The sequence below is a fragment of the Zeus faber genome (assembly GCF_960531495.2).
Source record: "Zeus faber genome assembly, chromosome: 18".
NCBI lineage: Eukaryota > Metazoa > Chordata > Actinopteri > Zeiformes > Zeidae > Zeus > Zeus faber.
Window position 1 is genome coordinate 13,806,505 of NC_137210.1, and position 17,969 is coordinate 13,824,473.

Below are 17,969 nucleotides of genomic sequence, written 5' to 3' on the forward strand. Positions count from 1 at the left end.
CCGGGAGGGTCAAAGTCAACAGCTCGGAAATATGACACATATGTATGTGTGTGCATGCAGATGGCAAATGTGGTGGGTGACACGTGAAACCAATAATCGTTTGGGTCCGAGGCTGGTCTTTGCTTGCACCTCATCGGGGGAAGCGCGTACAGAGCGGCTGGTGAAGGGCTTGTCCCCCCCCCCCCGTCGCCCGTGTGAAAGGAGACATCTGGAAGCTGTAAAGTAACGCTGACACCGTTCGGACGGGAGGGGGGCCGGGGAGCCCAGGGAGACAAACTTGCACGGGGCGATACCAAATATGCGGCTTGTTTGTCGAACGCCTTAAACCGCAAATCGGCCTGAGGGGCCAACACAAACCGCTTACGTCGAACAAAATAAGCAAGACCAAAAAAAAAAAAAAAAAAAACAACCAAAAAAGAAAAACTGCCATGAGCCACATCGCCGTCGTTCGGCCACGGAAGGCGTGCGTCGGAGGCAAGGCGGAAGCGAGACGGGTACCCGGGCGCCGGTTGGACGGGGACGACGGACAGACGCCCCGGGCTCGGCCAATCGGCGTCGAGAACGCGGAGGCACCGCCCAATTAAAAAAATCGTCGTCGGGGTTTTTTTTTTGTTTTTTTTTTTTGGTCCCTCTTTAAAGCGGGTGAACTGCGGCGCCGAGTTGCATTCGCGCTCGCTCGGACCAAGCAGTGCGGCCAGCTCCGTTGAACCCAGGTGCCGCACTGTGGATTTACCGAACGGTGAGTCCAAATCTCTAACATGTCAAACTGTAAATCGAACCGTCTCCCCCCCCCCCCCCCCTCCCCCTCTGAGGCGGATCGCATCTAGGCACGGGGAGGTATCCCGCACACCGGCCGGGCGGGGGGGGGGGCGGGGGACCGCAGCATCCTCTGCGGCTCTCAGTACAACTCTGCTGTTATTGCATCATCTTCAAGGCGATGGACGCGCCGTCGCACCCGCCTCAGCACACGCGTTTAAATGACTTTTCAGACCGGTTTGTAGCTGGCTGCCAAATCACTTCTGAGTTGGAAGTCAAACAACCGGAATCAGTCCAACGTTTAAGCTTTAAAAACAACAAAACATGTCAAATACCGATTTTCGAAAACAGCACGCTAGATATTTAAAGTACAAGAGATTATTTGTCACATACATATATGTTGTATGTTAGGCCTGTTAGGAGAGAGTCAACACCCTGCAAAACCTATTTAACCTTAAACGGGTTTTGCAGGGGTTCGTGTCATTTAAGACGCTCTGAAACAAATTTGACCAAACGAAAGATTCATATAAAATATTATACTGTTTGTTATATTTTTACGTAGTGGTCCATCCCGTAGGAATGGAACCCAACTGTTACTGTTCAGATTTTTATTTGAATTATTCTCCATGGCGCTTTTCGGGCTAAAAGTGTCGGGAGCAGGACAATCACTGGAGCCATGGACACCGTTGAGGTGCCGTTAGAACCGGGACATTACAGACAGCACGTGGTTCAAGTTTCATCCCAATCGATCCACATATGGAAAAAGGAATTGGTGAAGTTCCGACAAAATTTGACAGGAAGTAGCCGAACGTTTGCGTCGCCGCACTTTCACGCCCTGCGAGCCGCGCGGTGTGGTCTCCATCGCTCTGGAGTGGTTACAAACGGGGTGTGCGTGCGTGGCCTTACCTGCCTCACGTTGGCCGGCGTTTCATTTGATATTTTATTCTTTTGCTATTTTTGTGTATATATAAACGCATTCTGTTCCATCTAACCCGGTGCCGTGTACCCCAACCCCCCCCCCGCCCCGCGGCGTTCAAGCCAGTCCTAACACGTGTTCAAAAGAGTCCAAAACACATTCCGTGTTTGTGTCCTCACACAGTGGAGTTGGCTCGCAGCTCCGGAGCAGCGGCTCCTAATCGTGTCCGTTTTATTTTAGTCGCGAAAGTTAAAAAAAAAAAAAAGTGGATGAATTGTCTCTGAGGGACATGCGGGGTTTAGTCCGTTTGGATGATGGAACCGTGGTGTTGGGAACTTCCACGCGGAGTGATTTCCTTCCACAGAGCCGCACTGTGAGGCGGGACTCTGCGGACGACAACGCAGTAGACTGCCGCCTTTCCATTTTTGAGGTCAAGTCATATCACGCAACAAGTGTATTCGCTTCTATCAGTAATTCTGCGTGTCACAGGGACTTGGGGAAACTCATGTCACCGAGTCATTATGTGGGCTTTGTGGAATGCAGCGGTCAAAGCGTGTCACTTTCTGATACGCAGCATTAATGGCAGACTGCCTGCTGTGAGTCCTCAGCTGGTACCGGGGTCTGTCTGTGTGTGTGTGTGTGTGTTGTTGGGGGTTGGGTTCATATTACTGTGCAAGCTTCTCTAAGGAGCTGCGGAGTGCTCTGGAGCACATCTGAAGTTGTAGATGTTTTTTCCATGGCCCATCTTCTATCATCTGGAAGGACAGCACTGTTAAACACCTTGGCCTCCAAAGTTTTTTTTTTTTAATTTGGTAGTTATGAAAATCATATAAAAAAAATCATCATATCATAGGGGGTTTATGATGTAGGAGAAGTCTTCACTCCACTTCTTGGAACAATTAGAATGGTTATATCCTCGTATGTTGGTCATATTATTCTTCCCTGTTCAGGGAATGGCTTCGGTGTATTTTGAATTAGCTTACAAAATAAAAAGTAACCATTTATTCATCATTCATGTTGATGTGTATATCAATTTGAAAGCGAAACACTTAACCTTCACACATCACCGCAGGTATACTAGTGAAATTAAATGAAAGAAAATGGCCATGGTGCTGAAAAGTAGGGGGAAAGAACAAGACAAGACAAGACAATGTGTCAACAAGACACTATATATATATATATATATATATATATATATATATATATATATATATATATATATAGTACAGTATAGTATAGTGTAGTACACTATAGTACAATACAGTATAGTTGTGGCAGTTTCACCTACCACGCACCACCCAAGTGGCAGAAGTGGTTCAGGGCCCTCCGGCACAGAGACAGAAGACGGGGTTGTAGAAAACACAAATGTTTATTGTGGAGAGGGGACTTGGTAGAACAAGCCCCGGAGCAGATGGACACAGGGCTCCTCTCTCTTGAGTGTGTGTGTGTGTGTGTGTGTGGATTGGTTTTACCTGTTTTTTGTTCGACCAACCAACGAGCAACAGGTATGCAGCTGCTCTGATCCTGGGTCCCTAATTCCCTAGATCCAGGACAGGTGTGGCTGCTCAAACTGTATGTATGTATGTATGTATGTATGTATGTATGTATGTATGTATGTATGTATGTATGTATGTATGTATGTATGTATGTATATGTGTGTGTGTACAGTATATGGGCATATGTTTCTTACTACAGATTGTGGTGGTGGGGGGATTTTACTCAGTTGGTTCTGTTTCTCTACTGTACACTCTATAAAGCCAACGTTGCTATCTGGACAAATATGAACAGTGTGGCACAGGCACGTTGTGTTATTATTGATAACGCAAATATTTCAAACCAAGATTAGCAGAATAATCGTCTTTGTTAACAGGCTGTAGCTCCGGGTACATTGTGTTATTACTGATGAAGCAAACATTTTAACCCGAGAATAGCTGACAAATCCTGTTGGTTTACAGTTATTACAATGATTACAGCCTCTTACAGTGTTACAGCAATTACTTGTTGTATCATGTCTGTTTCCTTTCAGATCAGTCATGCCCTCTGTTCCTGCTAGTGCAGATTTGGCGCCTGCTCCTTCCATTTGCCCCCACGCGGCTAAACTCCGAAATGCTCCGAATCATCACAGTGCAGACGCTAACTCCAACACCGTGTCAATAATAAGTGCTGATTCCCTCGTGGGTCAAAAGTCACTTCAAAATTGCAACGGGAATAGAGATGGTAAAGCTAAGAATGGTGCTCACAAGGTGCATGGCGACAAGGATGGCCCCGAGGCGCCGAATGGAGCAACACAAGAGGAGGCGGACGGAGAGGAGAGCCCACTGGAGAACGGAGACATCGTGGAGAGGAACTGGATCCGACCTGACTTGCCCAGTAAATGCACCTGGAAGCTGGGCATGTCCATCTCAGAGTCACCTCACAGCCACCCGGCACGGTGAGAGACACACACACACACACACACACACACACACACACAAATAAAACAGTTTCATACATTGTTATTTGTTGAGGGACTTACTCATTTGACATTTGAAAGTAAAGCCAGAGTGAAACATGTAACGTTCAACTCACCCCTCTCCCCAAAAAGCCCGAATTACGCTTTAGATTATTAACATGTGAGTATCTGTATCTGTATCCGAATCGCTCGTCTGGATAAGGAAAAACAATGTCAATGTGCATGTCAAGTGGAAGGAACGCATTATCATTGGAGTTAATTATGATCCATTGGCTCAACTCCTGACATGGGTGAGGCAGGAGCAATATGGAAATGTATTATGATGATTCATTATGTACACAACCTGTTCCACACTTGTTACACTGTCCAGTGTTTCCAACAGAGTTAGATTCTATTTATGGTGGTAGCTGACAGGGGCTGGGGGTTTTGGGTTAACCCTAACCCAGGGCTGCTCATAAAACATCCTGCGCACAGGGGTGCAATGAAGCTCACAGTTCGGATCGTATCACTATTTTGAGTCACAGATCGTATCATTTTTTCGGATCCGCAAACAAAAAAGAAAGGGGAGAGAAATATTATTTTGCTTTCCATTTATCCTGTAAAACACTTAAAGCAAGGAACTTTGCCCATTGGCCTTAATTCAAGATGCCCAATGTTTAAATAAAATCTTAAAATATATACAATATTTTATACTCAATTGTTAAATTAAAGTGCAATATGAAACACGCATGATACCGTCTTCCTTTAAACATGGTAGTAAATGAAAAAATATGATTCGATCCGCCTCCAGTCACTGAATTTAATTCCAATAAGTAACCACTATCATATGTTCAAATTCTGTTAATAGCAAACCATATTTCTTGAAAATCGCTTTAGAATTAAGCGAGTTACAGCTGATTTTGAAGAGAAGTCTGCATCTCTCAATAGACATTGTATTGGTTTGCTAGCGGATCTTGATCGCTCCAATATGGCGGACGCGACGACTCATAGCCTCCCTAGCCGCAAAATGTTAAATTTTGCAGCTAATCCGCGGTTCACATGCATGCCGATTCGTGCTGCAGCTCTACAATCAAATAAGATTTTACTCATTTTAAATAGTAAAAAAATAAAACAGAAAATCAATATGTGGCGGTCAATGTTGATTTTGCGGCAGGCTGCCAGAAATAAACATTTCTACATTTAGTAAAATCAATGTATTTCTGTATTCATCCCCTGTCTTATTTTTTCCCTTAATATTTTAAATCAAAATAAAGTTTTGCGGAGCAATAATAACTTTTACTTATGGAACACCTCTCACACCATTGTTGTTATTATAAGTTATTTTTTAAAGTCCTCTCTTGACATCTGCCCCCTCAGCACCGGGGCTCCCGGCATCCTCCCCAACATCCTCACCAGGATCGGAGACACACCTATGGTCCGTCTGAACAAGATCCCCAAAGCCTTTGGACTCAAGTGTGAGATTTGTGAGTAACTGCAGCAATCGCATTTACAGCACATCCAAGATGCACACTCCAAATAATCAATAGTCATTGTCTTTGAGGCAAATTAGTACACGGGGCTGGACTGCGATGGAGCTGCTATTACCACAATGTGTCTATTGGGTTTGTTAGTGTGAATGATTTGTACATGACAGAGAATCAGCTGGCTGCAAAGCACTTTATTTGTGTCACTGAGCCCACAGGCACCATATGACCCGAAGTCGTAAAATGATAATTTAAAGACGGGATTGACGGGACCCGACTTTTAACTTTTTCAACTCCTACTTTGACATCACCATGAGCATGGTCTTCACACAGTCGGTGAGACATGTGAAAACAACAATTCCCAGACTTACTGAATCCTGACTCCACAGCAGACGGACAAAGAAAAGGCCCGTTTTAGAGCGACGTTCAGAGTCCGGGGTAAATGTCGAGGCTTTGCGAACGGACTTAACGGCTGGAGTGAGGCAGGGAGGAGGTGTGGGACGTGTGTGGGGGTCGCTCACTTAACTTCCCCAAAGCTCCGGATTTCCACCCCGTGTCCCGCCTTTGCCCACCGCTATCTGCTTTCTTGTCAACGGGGGGAACATTATCCTCACATAACATTGTCTTTCTCGCCTCAGCCGTCTGACTCGCCGTTCTGTCCGGGGCAGCAGGTGGACGGGTTTAAAAAAAAACAAAAAACGAAAGAACCCTTCTTTTCATTGGACTGGTTACAGTTGAAGAGAGAGGGGAGGGGAGGGAAGGGCGATCGGTACAGTGTAACAGCCTGAAACCTGGCCGCGAACGTACAAAGTTGTTTTCGTCGCTGGTAGAGAGATTTCGGGTACAGTATTTGCTCGCATGCAGTGCTCAGTACTGGCAGCCCCAGTGAGGTTGTTGGGTTCGCCGCGATGAACCTGGCGGAGCTAAGCCCCGTTGGAATGAATGCCCCTTTTTTTTTTACGCTCCCTTAATCGGTGAAAGTCAATTTCTAGTTTGTTCCCACGGCTTAATAAGACAAAGGGCCTTGTTTCAATACTACCGTTATTTTCACGTGATTGGGATTACACTTTGCTCTGTCTCGTTCACGGTGGATTTGTGGCTGTAGGGGGCCGTGCGCCAGCTGGCCGTGGTGTTGCTTAGTGTGTAAGGAATGGCTCCTTCTGCCACAGGTTCCTTGTGGGAGTGCGGCTGTGATGGCGAGGAACTGCATGAGAACTTCTGTTACCTTTAGAATGCTTCTTCTCTAGAATGTTCCAAAATCGGCTTTAGTTCATCTAATTTCCAATAACTCCTCTTTGGCTTATGTCAACTTTCACTACATTGACTTGTGTCGTTAAAAAAGCAAAAATGAGCTGCTTAAGCCATCAAGTTATTTCGGTGAAAAAATGTGGATCATCTTCAAAGGTTGTTGTCAAAGTACCTAGCAATGACGATTCTCTCTCTCTCCCTCTCTCTCTGTGTGTGTGTGTGTGTGTGTGCGTGTGCGTGTGCGTGTGTGCGCAGTGGTCAAGTGTGAGTACTTCAATGCGGGCGGCAGCGTGAAGGACAGGATCGCCTTGCGGATGGTGGAGGATGCCGAGAGAGAGGGGATCCTAAAACCAGGAGACACCATCATTGAACCCACCTCTGGCAACACGGGTACAGGATGTGGACGCAGAGTCACTCAATTAAACACGTTCAAACGCCTGCGCCTTAAGCAACCACCCTGTAATTCTGGCAGCAGGGAGAGGCTCATTGTATCAAAAAACACAATGTCACATGAGGCTACCATGGTAGATGGGCAAAAATATATAAAAATGGATCTAAATACAAATGACAAAAACGTGCCATTTAAATATAAAGTATATCAATAACCATTACACATTAATAATTTTTTGAAATGTGTATTTTGTCACAGCACATGCAATTTGCAATACACAGATATGTTCAGTGAATTTTGGAACAGGAACTTATGACAAAGTGTTTAAGGCATTAAATGTATTAATTACTTCTTGTTTTACCCCTATTTAAAATGCATAGTATTTAAATTCTCCCGATTCTTGCTGAACTTTGCTTTTCCTAGCAAAATAAAACGTTGCGTCTCTCTCTCCCTCTCTCTCTCTCTCTCTCTCTCTCTCGCTCTCTCTCTCGCTCTCTGTCTCTCTCTCGCTCGCTCACTTTCTTTCACTCTCGCAGGCATCGGCCTTGCTCTTGCAGCCGCAGTGAAAGGCTATCGCTGTATCATCGTCATGCCTGAGAAGATGAGCATGGAAAAGGTGAGCAAGCGGATTCCACACGAAAACAAGAAAGAAAGGAAAAAAAAAAAAAAAAAACTCCAAAAAACTAAAAGGCAAAGTCTGTACAAACAATAAACTGATAAAGACAGGTGGTTTATCCTAAGAACACAAGTTGTTTGGGCGCCGCCTGGAGACCTGAGGCTTGAACCAGCCTAAGGGTTGTGAAACCAGCTGGAGCCGGCCTGCCTAAGGGATTAAATAAGTTCCTGGGAGATTGCAAAGAGTTAAAACGCCTTTATTTTTTTTTATTATTATTTTTTTTTTCATGATTTAATTGAAACTAGCAACTATCCTCCTCAGGTGGATGTGCTGAGGGCACTGGGGGCAGAGATCGTGCGCACCCCGACCTCCGCCAGCTTCGACTCCCCAGAGTCCCACGTGGGCGTCGCCTGGCGTCTTAAGAACGAGGTCCCCAACTCGCACATCCTCGACCAGTACCGCAACCCCAGCAACCCCCTGGCTCACTATGACACCACCGCCGAGGAGATATTAGAGCAGTGCGACGGTGTGTTACCGCATTGTTTTCGGGTCCGTATTTGTCGTGGAATAATTAATATTGTATAGGGATTACAAAATGGAATGAATCCTCCTCCAGGTAAACTGGACATGTTGGTTGCTGGGGCTGGTACCGGCGGCACCATCTCTGGAATCGCCCGCAAGCTGAAGGAAAAGTGTCCCGATGTCACGGTAAGACGCCGACTCTGACCTCGTCGGGAGCCTTTAGTCAAATTCAATTTGGTTGTAACTCAGTGGGCAAGGTGTGATCGTTGGCATTTTATGCGCCGCTGCAGTAAAAACCAGTCAGCAGTTCATCAGCGATCTGGACACTTTCCCATCCTTTAGACTTGTATCTAAGCTGATAAGACTGTTAAGGACATCCTGAAATTCATTATTTTCCTCTCAAATAATGATACAAGTGAGAAATATCCTTTGGGCATCATAATAGCATTGGCAGGGTAATGTCAGTCATCTTGTTGTTTAATTTTAAACACAGGTTACAGGTCTTTATCAATGCAGAATGTGATTGAATACACATTGTAAAAGCGGACTGTGAAATTAATACAATTGGAAAATGTGTGTGAAAGAATTTGGAAGAAAGTTGTATTTATCTTGGTGTGATGTCTTATCTGCCCACTTGCTGATTTTTTCTCTAGATTGTGGGAGTGGACCCCGAGGGCTCCATCTTGGCTGAACCGAAGGATTTGAACATCACCGACAAGACCCAGTATGAAGTGGAGGGCATCGGATACGACTTTGTTCCCACGGTGTTGGACCGATCCGTGAGTGCATTGGAGTGTTTGAAAGTCATCGGGCGCTCGTGTGTGCGCACGGAATACACGCCTTGAGGCATAAACCAAGCTGCTAAGCTGAGCTGAGCTGAGCTGCTGTATGATGAGCTTCCCTCCCTCCTCCTCTGGCAGGTGATCGACAAGTGGTGCAAGACTAACGACGACGAGTCCTTCGCCATGTCCCGCAGGCTGATCAGAGATGAGGGGCTTCTGTGCGGTGGGTTTTTTTCCTCCGTTCTGTCAGTTCTCCTACACTGCTGTGTACATGTTAAGTAATTTATTGTATTAATGTTTGCGTCTGCAGGCGGCAGCTCTGGCACCGCCATGGCTGCGGCAGTCAGGATGGCCCGGGATCTGAAGGAGGGCCAGCGCTGCGTGGTCGTTCTGCCAGACTCCATCCGCAACTACATGTAGGTAGAGAGAGGTAGAGAGAGAGGTAGAGAGAGAGGGAGAGGGAGAGGTAGAGAGAGAAGGAGAGATTTTTTTTGTCACCGGCAGCCTGAGAAATTCACCAGCTGATCTTCAGGCTGAAAATGGTCTTCATGTGGAAGGTCGCCCCAGCAACAGAATTATGAGCAAGACTGTTATAAGAAGAAGAAGAACATTCTGTTGTGTTGTTGGTTAGTCCGTCCACGAACAAAGTTTAAAGCTGTATAACTTTTACGAAGACCATGGACCAGTGTAACTTAAATATGATTTTAAGTTCAAACAGAGCCAATTTAAAACAAGTTCATCAGAGCAGCACCTTCATTTAAGCTGGTTACACCCACTGCAATAGTTCCAACGCCGTGTTCTTCTAACTGTGCACATTGCATAGTGGATTAAAAAGTTGGCCAGCAATGAGTGAATGTATCACGGTGTTCAGCCTCTGTAAGGCTATAGCCCCACCCTCAAACTCGTTGTGTTTCCAAACTTAGCTCCCATATGTGACCGGAGCAGCTGCAGGCCATATCTTCCAGGCTTGCCCTCGTATTGCTCGATCTTGGTCAAAAGTTTTTTTGATCTATTACTTTCGGAGATGATTGGATTTTTTATTTTTATTTATTATTATTATTTTTTGCCCCTCCGGTGGCTCGGCTGGCTGCCGTAGACAGTAAAAAAAATGCTATCGCCTTCACCAAGATTACTGCCTTCCCTTTTATTTTGTACCTCGTATCGGATATTAATTCTGACCCTGCATCAAAATCCGCACAAAAAAAAGTGCAATAAAAGCCAATGCCGTGGCTCATTAATATCATATCAACCCACCACCCGCTGCGGTGAACGTTGCCTTCATTTCTCTGCCAATTATGGTGAAATAGCATTTGTTATTTTATTTTTTATTATACAACATGATAAGGTTGTGCATCTGTGTGCGATTCCGCAAATTCTCACGTAGAATGAATGGAAGGCAGTATTTCCAGATCCCGCTTGTGAAAGGGGACCAAGGTTTGCCCCGACGCCCTGAAACAAAGCTGCTCTGACGCCCCTCTCGTCCTCAGGTCAAAGTTCCTGAGCGACAAGTGGATGTACGAGAAGGGTTTCCTCAGCCCCGACGACCTGATCATCTCCAAACCCTGGTGAGGAACTGTCCGAGAAGCGGCGTGTCAACTTTCTCAAACTATCCGACGGGGCTTAGAATAGACAAACAAGTTCACTCTTTGGCTTGGACCCCGCCCTTTCTCGCCAGGTGGTGGAACCTGACCCTCCAGGGCCTCAACCTGTCCGCCCCCCTGACCGTCCTGCCGTCGGTGTCCTGCCAGAAGACCATCAAGATCTTCAAGGAGAAGGCCTTCGACCAGGCTCCGGTGGTGGACGAGTCCGGGTGCGTGGCCTCCGTCCTGCTTCCGTGACGTCACGACGAGAGGAGGAGCGACGGTCGCGAAAGTTCCCCCACCGGTGCGTTGCTGGGTTTGTAATCTGTCCATGTCTCTCCACACAGCATGATTTTGGGAATGGTGACGCTGGGGAACATGCTGTCCTCCGTGCTCGCTGGCAGGGTCAAGCCATCTGACCCCGTCAGCAAGGTGCTGTACAAGCAGTTCAAACAGGTAGGACCAAAGGCTCTGTGCATATAGATACGCACAGCGATTTTATCCAACGCATTTTTTAAGAGCTGGAAAAAGGCTTTTAACCACCTCTCCAAACCACCACACTGTTAGGTGCATCTGACTGACAACCTGGGAAAGCTGTCCCGTATCCTGGAGACGGACCACTTTGCCCTGGTGGTCCACGAGCAGATCCAGTGTAAGTCCCCTCGCCCTTCGCGGCATGATGATTTGATTCTCCCCCTGAGCTCTTTCGATGGCGTGCTACTGCTTCCTCATCACCCGGTTGTAAATAATGTTGTTTGCCACATTTCACTCTCTTGTATCCCTTGAGCTGTGAGTAGAAAAGCATGAGGAAGTTTTGCACTATTTACAGGTGTGGTTTGAGTAAACACGGGCATTTTTAAATGGCTGACAGTTCAACTGAGGTCAGCAAACTCTTTAATTAACTATTGACAGATTGAAAGGTGAAAGTGGTCAGGCATGACCACGTTCTTTGTGTTGGAGGACGTTTTTATTTCATTTTTCTCCTACTTTTTCTTTATCGTATTTTACAATGTCGGCTGAATATTCTATACAGCGTATAGCACTGGACATTTAGTATTTTTTTTTTAATGACTGCTATTTTATTACCTAGTACTTCTCACCTCTCGCTCCTTCTTACATTGTTGACATGTCGTGACACATGCTATAATGTAACGCGCGTGGCAATCAACTTTTAACTTATTTTATCTCCCCTCCCTCGGCCTGTCGCGATAATTACTACATCGACTTATCATACGATATATAGACGTCCTTCGTCGATCGTCCTTCTGACCTCAAAAATTGCCCGTTGTGTTTACCTGAGTGTGTGTTTACATAAGAATGTCACCAACATGATGCCAGAATAAACAGTGGGGTTTTTCTTACCAGCATAAGACTCGGGCGCCTCAGCGCTTTCTTTTCACAGGAGCCGGCGAGCGACACCGCTGCTCCAAGTATCTATCGCGATCTCTAATCTTTTGGAGTTTTCACAGTGACCACAATCATAGTCGAGTTTTTTTAGGATTTTAAATATTGTTTTCCACATTACAATGTATGAATATTCTTAAGAATTAAAAGTTCATTGCTATTTGAAAGGGTGTACTTGCAATAATATGCTATTATATAATCATTATATCAGTGGCAAGAAATGGTCTTAAAATGACAATGATATTGTTTATCGCAATTATTTCTGGGGCGATATATCGTCCAACCAAAGTAGTTATCGTGACAGGCCTCTCATCTGTTTGCTCTCAAGTCAAGCTTTTGGAACTCCTAAAACTGCCTCTCTGTGTCCGTAGATATGGCTGATGGGTCGGCGTGTCCCAGGCAGATGGTGTTTGGAGTGGTGACGGCCATCGACCTCCTGAACCACATCACCATGCGCGAGCGGCGGGAGCGCACGCTGTCCGAGTGCTCGCTCTCCGACGACATGTCTCTGTGACCGTCACCCATTTGGCGATCTGCTGTGGCTGGGTCCTCCCGCCCACCGACAAAAACACGTTTATAAAGCGGTACATGGAGGAGGGTGTTTACTTTTTGGTTTATTGTCTTTAATCATTGATTTATTTTCCCGTACCTTTCTAGGCTGCGTCTCTTGTAGAACTGTAACGGATGTCAGTCCTCTGCTGCTGTGTTTTCATCTTTTTACTTTAGAGTTGTCATGGTATAATGACATTATACATCATGTATATACAGCTCATATGCTTGACATAAGGAAGCTTATTCATATCAAACGATCACATTTCTACAATCAATAGTTTTCATGGGAAGCGCAACGTTTATTCTTAAATAGAAGTAACTGGCGCAACCTAGTGGTTCATTAAAGTACACAAAGCAATGTAATACTGAAGGGCATCATGGATCATAACAGGATTGTTACTGAGTGTGGCACAGGTGCAAACTGTAACTGAGGCAATAACGCGGGTGTTGGGGTTTCTAGTTATTGGATTAAGAAGAAGGTCAATGGAATGTTAAGTTGTCTGCTTGAGAAACGGGGGGCTGGGTTGCTCAGCACTTGGATTCGTTCTGCTTTTGTCTGTGCTATGTTGTAAATAAGTTTAGTCCGTGTGAGAGAGTTAGTCAGTGTGCAAACAGAGTGGGTATTAGAATTGTAGCGGGTGCTAAATGTCATTTCTTCTCTTCGAGAAGTGTTCTGTCTGATTATTTGTCTTTGCTTCGGGTCCAATTTACACATCTTTTATTGTTTTCTGTGTCTTGGTTGATTGGTGTGATAAAATTAAATTATTCATCACTTACTAAAAATGACTTTTTTTGCCTGTTTTTTGTTGCTCTACTTGTTCATATTCTTTTTTTTTTTGTATTGCCTTAAATTATACAAATGCCTGTGTTTTTAAAATATACAGTATAATGAGTCTCAAATCATGGCAACACATTTAAACTGACAGATTAAGCGGGGACATTCTCTGGTCTCTGTGCCAAGAGGCTGAGGTTGCAAATATCAAATGCACACCTTACACCCAATGTTACCAGAGATATTGTCATTTGGGACAATATGCGATTTTCCTTTTCTGATTTACTGAAAATTAGCCTGCACCATGTGGTGCCAAAACACAATTTTCGAACGTGTTGCTGGTATATTTTCTTATGTGTTGTGGCAATAGAGTAGTAAAAAAACAATTAATAATAACGTATTAAAGATAAAATCCCAATTTCCTTTTTCTGGGTGGTTGGACATGCGCCTATTGTGGGTATTTATTTTAGTCAGTTTCAGATCTGTTGATATGTGTAGTGTTACCTTCCACCGTCAGGGAGCAGTGTTGATACGTGAGCCCCTCCTGCTTCACTTCATGCTGCTGTCTTCTCTGGTCTCAGGAGGAGAGTCACCATTTCCCTGAAACAATGTGCCATTACAAATCCGTTTTTTCACCTCTGAGTTCCGGTATCGATTAATGTTTTCACAGTTTATCAATGATCACTTCAATTTGTTGTAAATAGCATAATTCGTATACCAATTTGCATTTTCTTTATTGTTATTATTAGGGGTCCATCCCTTATTGTGTCCCTATTGTTATCGTTCAGATTTTTTATATAACTATTCTCCTTGGCAATTTTCGGCTTAAAGGTGTCTGGATCAGGACAGCTGCTGCAGCTACGGACACGGTCTCCTTTGAAACGGGTCATTGCAGCCATCCCGGTTCAAGTTTCATCCAAATCGATCCACATATGGAAAAGGAATTAGTGGAAAACCGACTAAATCTGACCGGAGGTAGCCAAACTTTTGTGCATCATCGACACGCAGAGGTTTAAAACTTCTGGTCGGGTGGTGGAGCAAGATGACTTTGTGGCGTAAAGACGCTTTATGACATCATCATCCAATACCTTACCGTCCATTCACGTCGTTTATATTTTGTCTCCTTGGTCTTTTTTGTAAATCAAGGCCTTCTGTTTGGATCCAACACGGTTTTATCCGTGATCCGAACATTTGTCTTACTTTGCGGGAGTTGAGGAAGTCATAACATACAAATTGTGGGAGTCCACGATGCGTTTAATGTTCTCAGAAGGAATCGGAAAAATAGTACCCTGAAAATTGTAAATAATCACAGAAAGACGTCAGCGCTTTTTGGATTTCATGGAACTGTGACGCATCGGAAAACTTTTACACGAAAAGACATTAATTCACAGAAATTCTTCACCGTGTCGAGTCGAGTCCACCCCAAATGTGCCAGTTCATGATATATTTCATGTACTCGGAACGCGTCAGAAAACTAGTACCTGGAAAGTTGTAATTAATCACAGAAAAACATCAACGCTTTTCGGATTTCATGGAACCGTAACCCATCTGAAAACTGAACCCACAGAAGGCGTCACCATGTCATCACCGCACTTGATCATTGTTGCCCCAAACGGTAAAAGTAAACATGAAAAGTCAAATTCGGTGCCAACAACTGTACCAAAGGCGTGTGACAATATAAGGAGTCACTCATTTAGTGTCATTACTGGCCATACTGACAGTACTTTGTACATTGAAGAAAAAGAGAATAACCACAGTGCGCGTAATGAAAAACCAGAAGCAAGTGAAGACAAAGCAAATATTTAATATTTTTCATAATTAGCACACATGGCTAAAAAACAACAATATGGATTTGTACATACTTTAAATATTGCTGATAGAACTAGACATTTCATCGAGACATTTTCAATTCCTTCCTTTGACAATATATCAACAAAATAAAGGAATGTCAGATCTGTCATCCAAATGATCCTTTTAGAATAGATAAAGCGATGGTAATGAGGGACCCTGGTGAAACAAAATCTTTTGTGGCCGATGATAACTGCTTCATTCGGGCACTATCATTTGCAATAAGTGAAAATGAAGAAAATCACAGAAAAATACGCCTTAAGGTGGTCGAACGCATGAAAGAAAACTCCAATGTATACAGTCATTATTTAAGACGTTAATTCTTATGTGTCGTAAATTATTTACAATCATCAAGAATGAAATATGTTGTGCCAAATTGAGCTACTGTAGTAGAAATACAGGCGGCGGCAGATGTATATATATTCACACAGTCATACAAAGTGGTTCAAATATTGTACATCAAAGCCACAATTTCAAATGGAGACAGGAATTTACTTAAAACACGTCAGTGAATGTCATTATTAATCTGTTAGACGTGTTCAATTTCGAAATAAGGAACATTGTGCTCATACTATATGCATAATACATCTTATAAATCTGAAAAGCACAAAGCCCATTGTGTAATATCTATTCCTGAACCTCCGCCAAAGAAAACAAGGAAAAGAAATGGACCGAAAAGATAGACTTTATGAGTATAAAAAATACCACATAGATGAAATACAAAGAATAGCTAAGAAATGAAAGAAATAAGAAAATAAAAAGAATAGAAAGAGAATTCAAAAGATATAATTCCAATAATGAACATTAGACACATAAAATATGTTGTTTAATACAACACAAATAAACCACTGCTGTTAAAAATAATACAATATGTTTTACAGAACCCCGAGAACTTGTAATAGCTTTAATGTAAAAAAGATTGACGATTATTATACGGATTGAGGTTATTGGTTATTATTTTTTAATGAGCACAATTGAGCATCTTTTAATGGTCTAAATTAAGTTATTGATTATTATTAAGTACATTTAGAAATAATTTGATTATCTTACACTTTGTTCATAGGATGCAAATCCATGAGATAAAAATCAAGTGTGATGACAATTGCAGCAAGAAAAAGGTAGACAGGTCATCCAGTAATGGGGGGGATTGCCGGTTCCATCCCTGGCTCCCCCCTGGTCGCATGTTGAAGTGTCCTTGAGCATCCAATGTAATGTAATAGTCACATAATTCAACACTTCTTTTTCTCGGCTGCACAGTGGCCCACGCACAGTGGCCCATAATTATTATAATTATAATTATTATTATTATTATTATTATTATTATTATTATTATTATTATTATTATTATTATTATTATTATTATTATTATATTTCAATCCAGTTTCAAAATGTTTTTGATAATAATCATTTATTACTCTACTACTCAAACGGTTTCTAACATATACCTTGTGACAGTCTTGAAGTGACTTTGTCGTGTTTTTTCTTTTTTTGTTTTCAACACAGCACCAAAGTGAACCCAACAACCTTTAGGACATGTTTGTGGAGCAGACAGGCCGTCTCAAATTAATAATAACACAGAGAGACACACAAATATTTGCCGGTCACGTTAGATGTTCTGGAAAACAGAAACCGGCGATCGCATTATGAACTAGGTTTACTCAAGTGAAGCCTCTATCCATGGTCCCATCAGGGAGCAGCTCTTATTGTTCTTATTGTCCTCAGGATGACACTGATCTTCCTTAATTCAGGCCCTGGTTGGATTCCAGTTGGATCAATACGTACACACACACACACACACACACACACGCACACGCACACGCACACACACGCGCGTGCTTCATCTCCATCTCCAGCATGTTCTAGTTTTTTTTCCCTGATAGAGAGTGAGTGAAATCGTGTCAAATTGCTCTGCTCTGAAATTTAAATTCAAAGGGACTTAACTCGTTGAATGGGTAATATTTCAAGACCAGGCTCTGTTTTACTTTTGCTAGGCTTCAAGGCACGATAATGATGCAGAAAAGCAAAATGTACCAAAATCTATGCTATGCCTGACTTGGACTGATTTTAAAGTGTTAATCCATAAAATTATTTTGTGGCAGCGTAGCTAGTTGCGGTCAGTGAACTGTTGATATAGATGAATATTTCGAGATTGCCGTTTCAGATGTAATTTTGGGACTTGCAGTGTTGTCCTCCCAACACTGAAAATCTTATGGATTATGGTTACATGTCGCCCCGGCGGGGCCATGCAAGGCCATGCAAGGCTGCTGCTCTTCAAATAGAACCCACTCACATGTTTAAATAGTCAGGTCTTTAAGCCATATATACTGTGTATATACTTTCGCTATGTGTATGTGCACTGTGCTGCAAAACATACCTATACTCTTAATGAACAGATCAATGCATGAGGCTATATACTAACAATTAGTGTTTGCGATGGCCCAGCCACATATGGTAATATTTTCCCAATTCACGCTCCCTCAGCTCATTGGTTTTGCTGCCCACACAGGTTCATATCATTTCAACTACTGTCACCTCCACACAAACAATTCACAACCCGGTTTTGCTTGATTTGGATTCTGTTTATTTGCTTTTGACCTTGCATTGTTCCGTATGAAGTACACACCTTTTAACACTGCCGCGTTCCACAGGCAATGTTCTGTGATGTTA

The 17,969-nt window shown here is 43.4% G+C and overlaps 1 protein-coding gene across 1 annotated transcript; it reads left to right on the top strand.

Moving 5' to 3' along the window:
- Positions 1 to 629: 629 nt before the first annotated feature.
- On the top strand, positions 630 to 13,459 carry cbsb (cystathionine beta-synthase b). Its single transcript, XM_080018604.1, has 15 exons — positions 630 to 739; positions 3,699 to 4,103; positions 5,481 to 5,587; positions 7,091 to 7,225; positions 7,763 to 7,842; positions 8,164 to 8,368; positions 8,459 to 8,550; positions 9,018 to 9,143; positions 9,285 to 9,369; positions 9,457 to 9,562; positions 10,634 to 10,711; positions 10,822 to 10,956; positions 11,074 to 11,182; positions 11,294 to 11,378; positions 12,502 to 13,459. Exons 2-15 carry the CDS (start codon positions 3,706 to 3,708, stop codon positions 12,642 to 12,644), a joined length of 1,884 nt encoding a protein of 627 aa, XP_079874730.1. The 5' UTR covers positions 630 to 739; positions 3,699 to 3,705; the 3' UTR covers positions 12,645 to 13,459.
- Positions 13,460 to 17,969: the final 4,510 nt, after the last annotated feature.

Coding starts and splice junctions, on each gene's coding strand:
- cbsb (XM_080018604.1), top strand. CDS start 3,706: ATGCCCTCTGTTCCTGCTAGTGCAGATTTGGCGCCTGCTCCTTCCATT. Junction 7,226..7,762: donor ACCCACCTCTGGCAACACGG/GTACAGGATGTG, acceptor TCACTCTCGCAG/GCATCGGCCTTGCTCTTGCA. Junction 9,144..9,284: donor CCACGGTGTTGGACCGATCC/GTGAGTGCATTG, acceptor CTCCTCTGGCAG/GTGATCGACAAGTGGTGCAA.